The sequence below is a fragment of the Nesoenas mayeri genome (genome assembly GCF_963082525.1).
Source record: "Nesoenas mayeri genome assembly, chromosome: 2".
In the NCBI taxonomy this organism is placed as follows: domain Eukaryota; kingdom Metazoa; phylum Chordata; class Aves; order Columbiformes; family Columbidae; genus Nesoenas; species Nesoenas mayeri.
The window spans coordinates 26104707-26119612 of NC_137543.1; the positions used below are offsets into that span (position 1 = coordinate 26104707).

Here is a 14906-nt window from a genome sequence, read left to right on the forward strand (position 1 = left end):
TGTGAATCTCTTGCATAAGTAGTATCTGTTCTACCATGAACCTTCCCTTTCTATCTTATAAAGACCTTTGGCATGCTCTGAAATCATGATATATAATAACCAAGTACCCAGACGATTGTGCTGGGAAAAAAAATTGGAAAGGCATGTTTGAAAATCACTCAGGAATTTCATCCTATCCTGATAAAACTGTCAAAGTCTGCCAATTCTACTTCCATTATCTCTAGGAGGTGCTCACACTTATAACAATACCCTGAACAAAGCTAGTTGCTAACCAGCTTCACATCTCAATATGGTCCTTTTACTTACAGCTGGTGCCAGACATGCAAGATCAGTGTGCAATGTCTTCACTTTGAATCATGTAACTATTACTAAGCCTATCAATTAGCTATTTATTTGACAGCTTAATAGCCTCTCCTACTCTAAAACCTCAACCTCAGACATCCAGTTAGTAATTTACAATTGCCAGACCAAATTTCTGTCAGAAACCAACAAGGACTTTAAGGTAGCATTGTAGATACATAACAGCTTAATGGATCTTAAATTTTGTACTCTTGCAGTGATAAAGAGGAGGAAAAGACACCATAGGAGAGTTTGTAGAGCAAATTTTGCAGCCTTTCAATTCAAGGCTGCAAATATTTCAATAGTTCCCTCAAGTAAGCATTTCCCCTAAACTTCTCCTTTAGTTTGGGGCAAAGAATTGAAGAAAATCAGTTCCATAAACCCCTTGTTATTTACACTGTGATATCTGTTTGCTTCTATGTGCAAGTCCACACAGCAACAGCAGTCATATTGTTTTGAAAAACTAATCTGTTTTGGTTTTCAGCTATCAATAACATTCAGGCCCCTTCAGTTAAGAAGATGACCTAACAAATTAAGTTCATACACAAGATCACCTTGCCTGGTCAAACTCTTATTTGATAGGCTGCTTGAAAATTGCAGGAATGTAGAAGAAAAAGATGGACAGATAAGTCATGGAATGCTACTAGGAGAGTACATAGTAATCAACACACCAGCCCACTAGTTGTTCAAAGAAGAGAAATGAAAGGCCACATCCAACAGTAGCAGTTTACAGCCAAAAGTTACAGGCGCTGATGGAACAAACCCTCCCTTCTCACTCCCTAAAAATTACCTCCTGCAATTTTAAGGAAGTCTTCACCTGTTGCCTTGTATACCTAAGGAAATAAAAGAACATGATTGGCACACTATTTGCACTCCTGTTGAGAAGAGTATTTCAAAGCCAGTGTCACGCACCTCAATGTATCGATTCCCCATATGGTGTTTGTGCCTTTGTAGCGCCAGATCTCTATGTTCTTCATTGACAAACCTCACAAGAGCCTCCCCATTCCTCCTACCTTGGGCATTGAGGCAGAGCGCGGCACCTCCTCTGCAGGATTTAAATCAAAAGAAAGAAATCTCCATGACTGGCGTACACAAAGGACTACAAGTGTAGAGGTAAATTCTTAGTTACTAACTTGGCAATATTTAGGCCTTTGAAGAATCTTGCTATGTCCTGGTCAGATGACTGCCATGGCAATCCTCTTGCTCTGATAACAGCGTTGTTGTCTACAAGTTCCATCTTGCTACTGTAGGAACAGAAAGAGGGAGTAATGCAGACATATCTGCCTGTAGTATCTGCCACACACCTCCCTCCCTGCTTGCCTCCTGTGCTCCAGGGACAGGCTTCCGTCCCTGCTCTGTGTTTGCTGGATGGCCCTGCCAGGGCAGTGAGGGCTGAGTGCCACTGCTGCCCAAAACCACTGCACATCTTTCCTTAGGGAACATCTGCTCTGGTATGCTGTCCCTTCCCCAGCTCCCCTTTCCTGCTTAACCACATTTGCTTATTTGAGTTCTCATGTCTTTTGAGCATGTTTCCAACTTGCTCCCCACTCCTGACACAGCAATGTCTTGTGCTTCTCCATTGGCTGAACCAGGTTACTGGTATAAAGTTAAACTTACTATTCTAATCAGAGCTAAGCAGAAACTGAAGCAGAGCATTTAGACATAACTGGGGCTAGTGCTTATTATTTGTACTGTGACAGCGTGTAAGAGCCAGTCACAAGCCAAGAGCAAATCTGTTCAGGGTTATAGGGGCACACAGAGGACTCCTGCCCAGAGTTTAGCTTTACCACTGCTTGCTCAGGCCATGGCTGTGCTACCAGAGACTAACATAGCTACAGGCTACATTGGCTGCTTAGCATGGGAATAGCTCAGCCACAGAAAGGCAGGTTTAATTGGTCATTACCACGGTCTCTTTTGTTCTCTGACATGTTAAAAGTGCCATGTAGAACAAAACACAACTACCCAAGGCTGCCTTTCCGGCTATTATTGTAAGGACAGATTTTTCCACAGAAAAGACTATGGGATTGATTAAGCAGATGAAGTGCTGTTCAGCAGCAGAGGACTCCCTCGTACAAAAGAGCTGTGGAATGCCCTGTGAGAGGAGGGTCATGTTTCTTGATTATATTTTAATCTCTCAGGAGGCCTTTCTGGAGGTGTCTGTCCCAAACTGTTCCCCCACCTTCTAATTCTGTACTTCTCACTATCACAAATAAGATAACCTTTCACCTCATCTCAGAATTTTGTTAGTGAAAGGGAAAAAGCATACAACAATACTAAAATGTAACCCCTGAGCTAATCTCACTGGATACTTTCTGCGAATATTGTTGCATTCTTTTCTTTCTTCTTTTGGCTTAGAAGTGATGGCACCATCTACCATTATAATAGCTCCTTAATCGGGAAGAGGGTAGTAAGTATTCATGCAAGATGGGAATATAAATAAAGTCAGTTTAACACCAGTCTCTTATGATACTGCAGAAGGAGCATCCAGCAAACTACTGAAAAAAATATGTATTCATACATAGAAAAGCATGATCACATTAAAAAAACAAACCAAACAACAAAACAGTCCTCAAAAGTAGATAAAGCTTTATGTTTAAAACATATCAGGGAAGAAGACAATCATCATAGCTTAAGCAATTTACTGGTAGCAGAGTATCTTTGGTACAGTATCTTTATTGAAATGCTTACTCAATAACTGCAAAGCAAATTGCAAGAAAAGTGTAAGAGTTACTACCAATAGGTTTACTTATGCAAAAATGCTTAACATTCTTTGCTAAAAGCACAACATACTTAACACCCCTTATAGCAGAACTCAGAACTACCAGCAGCTAACATTGAAGCCTAGCAAGAAAACTGGCTTGCATCTGATCATATAATATCTGTTCCCTTTCCCACTTAAAGCATCTAATTTATTCCCACAGCAGTGGCAAGATAAATAAAAATAATGGTAACATTTGCAAATGAGGAATACAGAGAAGTACAGCTTACCTAAGCATTTTAAAAAAAACCAAAAAGTGGGTGGGCAGCACAGCAAGAAAAGGGAGAAGGCACTTACCAAGGCCCACTTTCAAATTTGTAGTTCACTCTTTCTGGATCCGAAAATCTGTGATCTATGAAATACAGCACAAGTTAATTTATTTTTCCTCAGCATACAGAACAGGCAGGAAAAACAAACAAGCAGAGAAGATTCATTCATCACAATCACTTACTGTATGGTTCAGATATTAGCGTTAAAATAATATTCCCCATATCTTCAACTTGAGAGGCTCCATAGGGAAACGCTGAACTGTTCTTGTCAAGATTTAAATCTTTATGCTGGAGTTAAGTCAATCACCACCAAACAGATTTCTAATTGACTTCCTGCTAAAGCAACAAACTTTCATGTTATCCTTGACCATACGTTGCTTCTCAGGGGAAGATTTAATCTGTTTTCCTGCTGGGATCCATGAGCTGTTCTGCCTTGGCCTCTAACTGCTGCTGCCTGCGGGAATGCGAGGTCACTCCAGAAAGTGTCTGGGGACGGGACACCCCATAATAAGGGCATATATATTTAATGTACTCATGTATTATGTATGTTTGACAGACAGATACACTTTTGCAAGCAGAAGAGACTTGAGTCCTGTCCTCTTTAATTAATATCATCTTTAATCTCTAGGGGGAGATTTGGGGAAGGAGGAGAAGGAAATAATTAACTAGAAGCTCCAGAAACAGGAGCATATACTATATGCTTTCTCAACAAGTAAATCCCAAAGTAAAATAAATATCTTACTTACGACTTAGACAAAATTCACAAATGGTCTCATATAAACCTTCCCTATTAGAAGTTACAACCTGAGTTTTGTGCCGTTACACAGAACCATTTTGAGAATCTGGTAAGAGTGCACCATTGTGGATAACGAAGGGACAAAACAGAGTCCCACAACCCGTATCTTCTTTGATCTGAAGGATTTTTGGACAATGACAGCAAGTATAAGCTCCTCTGCCAACGGAGAGGAGAAAGTGTTCTGTTTTGGAAAGACAGACTGGAGAATGACCAGATAAAAATACCCACATTCATAAAGGGAGTCTGATTTAAGTTGCATACATCATCTTTTTTCACACAACTTTAAAGAGAGTTAACTACAGTATCTGTCCCCCTTTTTGTCATATTTGCCCCTCTCTAACTCCAAGCTACTGGGCTGTAAGATTACTTGCAACTCTACTCCCTAATTTATAAAGCAAGTTTTTAGAAATGTCTTTTCCATCCACATCTCCTTTGAAGAGTATAGGGGGAAAAAACAACCAACCAACAACAAACCAAACCAAAACACACAAAAAACCAAGTACAGAACAGTGAAATATTAAGCAGAATGGGAAGAGGGCTTTTTTTTTTTTACTTGTCTCACTGTATATCAAGACTTTTATTCTAAAGTGAAAGTTTCTTAAACAAGACCTAGCCTGGCATGGCAGTACAGTAATGCAAGATATTCAAAACAGCCAAACGCATCAATTATTTGTCCACATGCCCACAAAACTACATTAGATACATTTCAAATGCTCAAAAGAGTCTCCATTTTGGTGCTCAAAAGTTGCTTCTCAGTCCAAGACAGCACGATTCCTCCTACAAGAAAAACGTTTTCTCCACCTAGAGCTGAGCACATTTTGAAATGCAGATGCCTACATGAAGGGCAGGGAAGAGAAGAACAACTGCTGTTAGAAACAGACACCACAAACCAACTTTGTTGTATCATCTCATCAACAGGGGAGGCAGCACAAATTTCACTGTGAAATAAAGTCTTCCCTATTTTTGTGGGATGACTGCAAGTCACTTTTTAAATTGTTTTTTGTAGTTTAACTGTTATCTTACTGTGAGATGAAAAATAATTTAACTGAATTAACGAACTCCTCTTCCACAGCAAGGAAAGCTGCTGTGCCAACACAATACACTTTGAGGTTAATTTAATTTCGAGGCTTTGTTGGTTTTAAGTGTGCATTGGAGTATGGAAGGTGAGTGGATGGTGCTTAGTCTTACAAGAACATTTGAAGTTTAAGTGAATTATAGCTTAAAAAAAAAAATAAACCAGTGATCCCTCCTCTCCAACTGCTTGTCTAAACCACAGCTTAAGAGACTATCGCCAGTATTTATGACAAAGAATTTCTTCATTGCAGTATCTCTTTCTAGGCTGTACACTCAAACTCACTCATCTCCTCCCCTGCCCCCTGAGGAAGGGTGTTTCTGGGCACCTGGTGTCCCAGGGCAGAGAAGTGCTGCTCCTTTTCCTGACACTCTTCCCACTGCAGCATCCACCAGCTCCACGATGCACTTGTGCGGAGTCTCTGCTGCCCAGCCAGGGAACCAGAAACTGCTGAAGATGCAGGTATTGGAGCCTTTAACTGGCCTGACCAATTCTTATGAAGATTTTGGAAACATTATCTTTCCCCTGTTAAAGTCAAGAGAAATTGGGCAGGAGTTTCACGAGGTATTACATCAGGGGACATGTATATACATGTGCACACACATGCGCTTGGTGTTAGACTGGGCTGTCAAAACTGAAGAGACATTTCAATATTTCCTTATTTGCAAAGCCAAAGACCCCTACAAGTGAGTAGCTGCCCGAGAGCGGAATGCAGCAGCGTGAAGGGGCTGGGAATTTGAAGCAAAGCTATCACACAAAACAAACAGCTCCCCCAGCCCATGTTCATTTTCTTCAGAAAATATTTTCATTTAAAATATTGATCAACAAGAGACAGAGTTCCTAAAAATGTCTCAGTGCCAGCAGAAGTTGGTACCAGGTGTTCAGACACAGGCAGTCAGTTATGCCAAGGAGCTCTAGATTAATATAAACACAGTGGGAGGAAGGAAAGAAATTCATCAACATTAGCTCACATCTTCACCCTCAATTAGCTAGAATCAAGGCTTTTAGGCAAGATTGGAAAAGAAAAATCAATAGCTTTCTGCACATGTAAAGGAACATAATAATCACATTAACTGAGTGAAAACCTGAATTCTAATGAATGACACTGACTACATACAGATGGACTCCTATTGTTAGAGGCCCTGGAAATGATGGACATTTGGGAAATAAAGCTCTTAATAGAATAGTCTTTCTAAAGCCCACCCCTTGTTCTGTGAAGGGCTAGGAGACCACATGTGTGTTTGTGTGCAGTGATATTTGAAGGTTGCCTGTCCTGGGCAATGGGAAGTAGTTGATTGCAGTGTATAAATCCAAGTTGATTTCAAGACAAGTTGGAAAACAGACCTGCCTACCTAAAGCTACTATATCCAATAGTATGCACACATATATTCTAAATGAAGCAACAGGCAAAAGACTCTCGCAAACAACAAGGCAGGATGGGAGGCAAGGAACTTCTTAATCTTGCTGTGCAGCTGCAACACCTCCTCCTGCAACACTCTGCAAGTCAGTAGAGGGGGCAGGAGGAAGGTGTATTCCACATTGGGGTTGCCAATGTAATCTGGGAGAAATTTCTAAACCATTTCCTCAGATTTGTCACCACAGCTTCACCCACTGCCACTGCCCTCTAAGAGTTCTTCCCTCCCCCCATCTCTTCCATTTCACAGCCTCTCAGCTTCTTTCTTAACTGTGGCAAAATAAATACTGAACAACCAACTTAGCTCTGAGATGACACGAACTGGTATTGCAACCATGTCCTGCACTAATGCTCCTCCCCCTTTGTTCTGTTTTTAAGTATTTTCAGGCAGAAGATTACATCATTTTAAATAGCACTTTGCATAAAGGGATTCTGGTATTACCCAGTTCCTGGGTACTATCGCAGGAAATACAAACAGCAACATGCAAGATTCTTGGGTAATAGCAAACAATGGGCTTCTTAACTGTGCTCCACATAATTGTTTTCAAGGCACTCAGGTGGAAAAACAAAACAAAACCCCAAACAAACAAATACAAAAAAACCCAAACAAACAAAGCAACCCCACAAACAAAAACCCACACAGACACACCAAATTCCAGTATTGCAGTATCCAGTTCACATCCAGCCCATTAAGCAGGCTGTTCTGAAACACACCTGTGCTCCTGCTGACACCCAGCAGATACACCTAGTTAAGATTTATCCTCACAAATCCAATTCAGGAGTAGAGCAAACCATGCACTGAAGGAAGCGAGAGCTATTTGCCATTTAATGGCTTCTGCACACCCAATCTTGAGGCAAAGGATGAGTCTTGTGCAGACCAAATAGGAAGAGTCATGCAAGCTTTGTTCACTCCACCCTGAAGGCACTCACAGCGGTAAAAACTGGCTCAGCAAGCTTTGCAAATCAAGAAGCGCAGTAAGTATGGGAGGTACAGAGGGTGCAAGAACCCTGCTCCTTTTGTATACATGCACATATTTAAAAAGAAGATTTCGACAGACCGGAGTTCCTTTCTCTGCCAGAACACAATCGCTACTCAAGTTTGTTACCCAAAATTTCTCATAGTTGTCCTGCTGTCACTACTCTTACACAATACTGACTAAAGAAAGTTTGCCAGAAGACTGTCTCCTACACCAAAAACTGTTTTGAGACTATAAGTTAGGCAGTGGTAACAACTCAGAGATAAGTTACAACTAGTCTCAGTTCTTCCTTGGTCCCTCAAATTCCATGGCATTTTAAACATTTCCTTACTTTGCATTAAAAGAAATCAGTGGTTGTCTGTATATAAAATTTATGATTTCTTGGGGAAGAAGGGGGCGTGGGAAAGGAAAGCTTTCACCTGGCTTTGGAATGGTTTCATTGTGGTATAGTTTCAAGTAGTTTGCTGAAGGAGTAAGTCCCAGAAGTACTTTCTAAACAGAGGATAACTCAGCCAGTTATTCAGTTTTATGTCGCTATGTTATTTTTCAAGATCGTGCTTGCCTACGTAAGAAATACATAGCCAAGCACCAACTATCCAGTGTGTTGTAGACTGGAATATAAATCTTGAATGACTGTGCAGTAGGAAATTAGTTCCCATGACTGTTGGGAACAATAGAGTATGTTCTCCATTTGCCTGTGATTTGTTGTTTACTCAAAAGCTACTCATCAAAATAAAAGCATTTGGAAGACTTCTAATAATGTAAATGACTGTACAATAATACCCAGCTTTCCCCTAACTCTCATATCATGCAAGTTTTCTCCTACTGATCACAACCATCTTATACACAGGTAAATGGAGATGTAAGTACGTGAAAGGATGTGCCCCCAAAATCATTCTACTCCCGCTCCTATCAGTTTGTGAATGCGGGTCTTCTGCACCTCTAGTCAGTACCCTACTCTTAAACCCAAACCTCCTTTCCCCACAAAACACTAATAAACCTGGCCCAGTATATTTTTTTTGATTTGGCACATCCCTTCATGCAGTCCCCTTTGCTACACGGTGGAAGATTTGCACTTTCTACAAGAGTAACAAAATCTTGATCAGGCTCTGTGCACTAATCTGAACTTCACTTGGGCACTAATCTGAACTTCACTTCAACCTACTCCATTTGTTTTTAACTTCTTTCTGTGTCCCCTGCCTCAACACATCCACTTCAAAGCCAAGTTACTTTCCATTTAGGCCTTTTTGTTGCAACATAACTGTCTCAGGAGGGAAGTAGCCAGCTCACTCTACAAGGAAGGTCACAAAAAAACCCCAACCAAAGTCTTTACAAAACTCTTTGAACTAGTCTTTAGACCCAGCATCTGCTTCAACTTTCTTTTTTAATCACAAGCATTGTATGTATGTCCAGACTCTCAAAATTCAATTAATTTATACAGCTTCTGATACCAGGGAGATTAGGTTGGTACATTTCAGCAAGGTAAGGAGAAAAAAAAAATTATGTTTTTCAATAAAAGGAAAACAAAAATTATTTTACCTTTTTGGTCTCTGCATCCTTCACTCCCCCCACTCTCAAGCAATACAGGGCAGAGTAAGTTAATTTCAGTCATATTGCATAAACACAGCAAGTTCACAAATATAAGCATCAGCAGTTACAAAACAAGAAAAATGATGGTAAAGCAGAGCAGACAGCCTCCAGTACTCAAACTTATGGTTAAACACAAAAATCTACACATAGATATTTTATGCTTGCTGACACAGGTAGAAAGCCCAGACAACACTAGTCCTGCAGTGGAAGACCAAAATAACTCAGAAGCCCCAGATTTTTGAGTATGAAAAATACCAGCTCTTAACGGCAACCGCTCTGTGGACACAATAAGCTAGTCAGAGGAAATACATAACTAAAAACAACAACAAAAAGGCCAATTAAAAATAAATTTTAATTTTTTTTTTTTTTAAACCCTCGAATTCCTTTATCCTTTCTTGCTAGCTAGCTTTTGTGGTCACTGCTTCAGTACATCAGTAGTGAAGACAAGTGCTTTCCACGTACACGAATCCATTTGAGATGAGGGCTGGAACATGCAGCAATAGGGGAGGCTGCCTGGGAAGTGAGGAGGAAGGCACAGCCACATCATCCACAGCCCTAGCTTCAGCTCTGGTAACCACACATGGCATGCAAACAAAACAGATCTGGGACTAGTAAAGCATCAGATAGGATGAGGTTACAGAGCACTCAAGACTGTTCAGAAAGTAATTTTAGATATCTCCATCACTGAAAATGGAAACATGTTACTGACTGCATCCTATTGCAGCCCAGCCTCACCTTGCGAGTGTAACACGTACAACTTCCATGAGACCAAATACCACATGTTCTGACAGCATTCCTACCTTAGGTTCACTCCGGAATCAAAGATTCAAGTTCATAACAAGAATGAGCATTCCCTCTCCTAAAAAAAATAAAATGATGGTCTCCCAACATTCACTCTTGTCTAAGAAATAAAAAATAAACTGATACAACAAGCTACCTCACAACTTCAATATCAGGATTCATATCAGTGATTGGAACAAATGTGCCAGCTACACTAAACTGTGAAGTTTAAAGAGACAAAACTACAAAGGCAGTAAAGAAAATGTACAGAAATCAAGAATACAGGATTTTCCCCCAGGGAGCATTCATCCTCATATGTTTTTATCTTTGTGAGAAAGCTCAGCACAGGTCTAAGTCACTCATTAAAGTCACACCACCCCAAGCACATGTTGCAAGCATTACTCACACATCCCTGTCCTAAAATCCATCTGAATCTGTAACAGCAGTAGACACCATCACTGTTAAAAGGATACACTCTGTCATGGCTGCAACATCAAGTTTGCTAAGGTCAGGTGAGCCAGGGCAACACTTCTTGAACTCTTTCCGCAAGTCAAAGAAGGAGTAGAAGCATTCAGGCAGTAAGATATTCTGTAAGAGGACAAAGTAGCTACTGTCAGCTAGGGTGAGTTTAATCTACTTTATCTTAGATACCAAACTTTCTAACAATTTCCTTATAATGGGTAGGAAACATGAACAGTCTTTGCTACAGAGAAACTTACATAGCTCTTCTTAGCCACATAAGTATGTTTATAAACTTTTTTGCTTAAGCAGCTTCCTCTCTATGTGGTTTAAAAAGAGAAATGTGCTTTTTCACAGCCAGAGAAACACTTGATATTATTACTAGTGCCTCAAATCAAATATATGTGTAGGAGAGCAAATGCCTGCTATTGCAGCATTTATCATCAATTCTTGATTCCAATTTTAACCGTAAAAAGCCAGAGGGCACTCAGTTCAGATTTTATAGCCAAGCGAATTTTGCAAGACTAGCAGAAGTAGTTTTGGTTTATAGACAAGGATGAGTTTTAGGATAGTCACACTTCAAGTATTTATTCCCTAAAATAAATAAATAAATAAATAAATAGAAATAGCACCCAACTGTGTACAGATGAGTGTTTAATAAGGTGTAGAAAAGTTTTTGGTAACTAATTGCAGCATATGAAGCCAGGGACAAGTTATGTAGCTCACTGGAAGTCAAAAATCCCTTTTGCCCCACTTGCTGCTACCACATGCCTTTTTTGGGGGGGGGGGGGGCGGGGGGAGTGGGGTGGGGAAGGAAAAGACATGGAGAAGACTTGAAACCAGCACAACCTCCTACTCCTTCAGTTAGATCTTCACCCCAGAGCTTCCCCACAGACACAATACTTCATATTCCACTTGGATGTTTGTTACCTGTAGTGCTTCTCTAAATCAAAAGTAAGGGCTTTCTGCAATTTAACAAGTAGTTAGCATCTTGGCATTAAAATACAATGACGGGATATGTGAAAGCACATTTAGGGAGCCCAAAGAAAGAAGTTTAGGCTCTCAAACAAGTTCTGCTTTGAGAACATTAGAACTTAGCATACGGACAGGTACATTAGGCAAACGATACTCTTTAAAAACAAACTTATGAAAATGCAGGTGTGCTTGCCAAGTTTTCCTGTTCCAGTTTTAGCATTGCTACGTTTCTTCCTCAAAAAGAGATCAAGTTCTGTACTTCACTGCCATTCAGTTGGAACAGCTGATGCCAATTTATTATCTGAATACTATGAGCTGCTAGATTGTATTTATTTCAAGATGCCCAGTCTGAACCATTCTCAAGAGCCTAGTGATTTCTGCCTATCTGGATTTTAGCAATCCCCCACCCAACCTCAGGATTAGGGTATTCACCAAAGAAGTATTACAGGCCTGATAAGCATCTGGTTTACTTTATATACAGGCAACACAGAGCAGATTCAAATGAAGAATTCGTAACAAAACATCAACAGGGTCTTTTGATGCAGATTTGATTCCTATCAGTGACCTGTGACTATATAGAAAAAGGATGCCTATCCCTGACACCAAACAAACTTAAATAATCACAGGAGTTGTCCCTTCTTTTATGCACATAATTTAACTGCAGGAAAAGATTTACTGTATGAAACACATACCCATTACAACTGACAAGAAAGTCTGTTAAAAACCTGATTCCCTATCTTCATCATGCCCCAAGATAAGTTACATACATATGGACTGTCCCTTTACTATGAATCATGCTCACTATTTCTCTTCTAAACCTTCAAAGGCAGGAAGTACTTAAAGCACCGACAAGTACTAAAACCAAACTCATCCAATATCAGCTTTTTAACAGCATGGACTTGCAGCAGTGCCCCTTTGAAGATGAAGCATCAAATTGGTTGCAAGATCAGTTACAAGAAGACCAGCAGAACAGCTCAGTTACAGAGCAATGCAAGTTCATAGCAAACCACAAAATAAGATGTTATTAATACTGATGCAGTTATTTCAGGACTAGAGACTCTGCATATTGCTGCAACCCTATCGCTAACGAAAAATAGGCAGGATCTCATAACACTGTTAGTGATTTGGCAACTCTGAAGTTACGGAAAACTCTAGACTATGGGACTAGTCATCACTCACAGCCTGCCCCAAACTACTGCTCAGCTCCTTACAAATACAAACACCGCCCTCGGAGCATCAACTGAAGACACAGAGATCAAAAATTGCTGAAGCTAAAGGTTAATGTGAAATTTCAAAAGACGGTTTATGATTAAGGTAGTTAACTATTTGGCAACGCTCCCAAATTCCCACTTGTTAACTCATTGTATCTCCTACAGTTGCTATGAGCACTCTGTCAATGCATTGCTCCTCTCTCAAACACCTAACTAATGAAAATCTGTCTTCTGATTTAACTTAAGGCATTGCAGGGGTACAAAAGCACAGGGTATTGTCTGTGCCTTCCACGTGGACAGGCTCTTCAGTTTGGTAAGCATATTAACATTAAAGCGATGTTGTGACGTTTGTACTGTGGTTGTGTAGAGGCATCCTTATACAAAAGAGAAAGTGACCAGTTTCGCAAGAAATCACATTAAACACACGAAAAGTCAAACTTAAGCTACTACTACATACCTTTTTGGAAGCTTCAGGGTGCAGAACCTGCCTAATGTGCAACTGTCCATCAGTACAGAAACAGAAGGAAGTACCTACACCAATGTTCAGCTCATTGCTCACAGACTGATTAAACTGAAAGCAGGAACAACAAAAGACAGACATGTAAAAACATCAGAGTGGCTGCGTGAGGCAGTCTTATCATTTAGTATCATGTTATTCCTGGGCAGCAGGAATATGGAGCTGGAATTTCTTTTTGTATAAGCCTAGTCCCTCCACTTCTGTAGACTTGTTTCTTGCTTGCTAAGTACATTATAACTTTCATTACAATTATCTTCACAAAGACGCCATTCCTTTTTTCCCCCTTCTAATGAGATGTGGCCACTCAGTCTATATCATAGAAAAAATCTAGGAGCATTTGCAAGAGCACTGCAAGGAGACATAAAGCTGGTTGGAGAGGGCAAAGGGAATGCTGGGGCAGAAGAGCCTCTCAGCCTGGGCACTCAAGCATATTGAAAAGGAGATGGGCTTTCAGCTCTACCCTCTCACACACCTCCCTATTTATCTAGAGGCTTCAGTATTGTGTCCTTCCCTGGACCAACAAACCACCACAATCCTTAACACGACCTGCCACCCGCTAGCCTTTTCAGAGGGCACCTGAATTTGGCCTCTTCCAACACTGATAAGGGTCCAGCATGGCAGGAGGGCAGGCCAGGGGGATGCCTGACCCTGACCTTCGTCTCTTGGGGTACAGTCCTTCCCAAGGTGGATGAGCAAAAGGCAAGTGAGAAATCCCCACAAAGCCCACCACCGACCAGGCTTGCCCAGCCCACACATGTCCCTGGTGCTCCTGTGCCAGGGTCCACTGCTCCCACAGTGGTAGTGAAGGGGATAAATGGATGATGACACTGCCTCTACTGCACCGGGGAGCCCCCAAGGGAAACCAGCACCCAGCAGCTGGTTATGGGGTGTCACCTGTCTCAATGCCTGCTCCAGCGGTGGAGCCAGTGCCAGGCTCTCCACATCCACCTGGGTAATCTCCTGGCACTCAGCCGTCAGCTCCAGGTGGTCAGGCCGGACCAGCACGTCATGCAGGTGCCCCAGCTCCCGAGAAAGCAGAGGGGAGAGTCAGCTCCCAGGTTGGAGGTCCCCAGCTGCAGCACCAGCCCCTGCCCTCCACTAGAGCCTGCTCCAGTGTGGGGCACCCACGGCCAGCCCAGCACCGGGGCCACCCCACCTGTGCCCAGTACAGCAGGAGCCAAGGGTAGGAGCAGGTTGGAATGCTCCCCGCTCAGGGGAAAATACCTCCTTACTCCTCAGGTCGACTACTTTCCACAAGAGCTGAAGCAGCTCTCGCTCATCTGAGCCCAGCCTTGCTCCGTTGGTGCCTGCCGTGGTCACGAAGAGGATCACCAGATAGTCGGGAGACGCCGTCATGGTGCCACAGGGCCGGTGGAAAGGATAAAAGGAGAGGAAAAAAACCAAAACAACAAACCAACAGGGAGGACAAAAAAAAAAGTGGGGGAATCGAAGGGAGAGGAGGAAGAGAAGAGGCCAGAAACTTTCCCTGCCCAAGGCGCTGCCAAGCGAGACCCAAGCGGCAGAGCCCCCACCTGCAGCCCGGCTCCCGAGGCCCTGGCGCGGGGGAGGCGCACGGCTGCCCCTTTCCCACCCCCCCTTCTCCCGGGGCGGGCGGCGGCCGCTCCCACGCCGGCTGCAGCGCTGGGAAGCGCGCAATGGCTGCGGGCTTTTCTGCGCGGGGCCGCGGCCCTACCTGCCCAGCCCCCGCCCCACGTGGTGCAGGTAGCACACACCTGGCACCGCCCGCCC

The 14906-nt window shown here is 42.2% G+C and overlaps 1 protein-coding gene across 1 annotated transcript in view; it reads right to left on the bottom strand.

The window, feature by feature from the left end:
* The window catches only part of ESRP1 (epithelial splicing regulatory protein 1), a gene marked incomplete at both ends in the record, with an annotated part of 31393 nt that extends 16880 nt beyond the window's left edge, over positions 1–14513 (bottom strand). The window contains 9 exons of the mRNA XM_080339097.1: positions 1130–1172; positions 1252–1384; positions 1473–1583; positions 3395–3449; positions 3549–3647; positions 10469–10583; positions 13098–13211; positions 14052–14180; positions 14382–14513. Of these exons, the coding sequence (XP_080195223.1) occupies positions 1130–1172; positions 1252–1384; positions 1473–1583; positions 3395–3449; positions 3549–3647; positions 10469–10583; positions 13098–13211; positions 14052–14180; positions 14382–14513 (931 nt within the window). The remainder of the gene's footprint in view (positions 1–1129; positions 1173–1251; positions 1385–1472; positions 1584–3394; positions 3450–3548; positions 3648–10468; positions 10584–13097; positions 13212–14051; positions 14181–14381) is intronic.
* Positions 14514–14906: the final 393 nt, after the last annotated feature.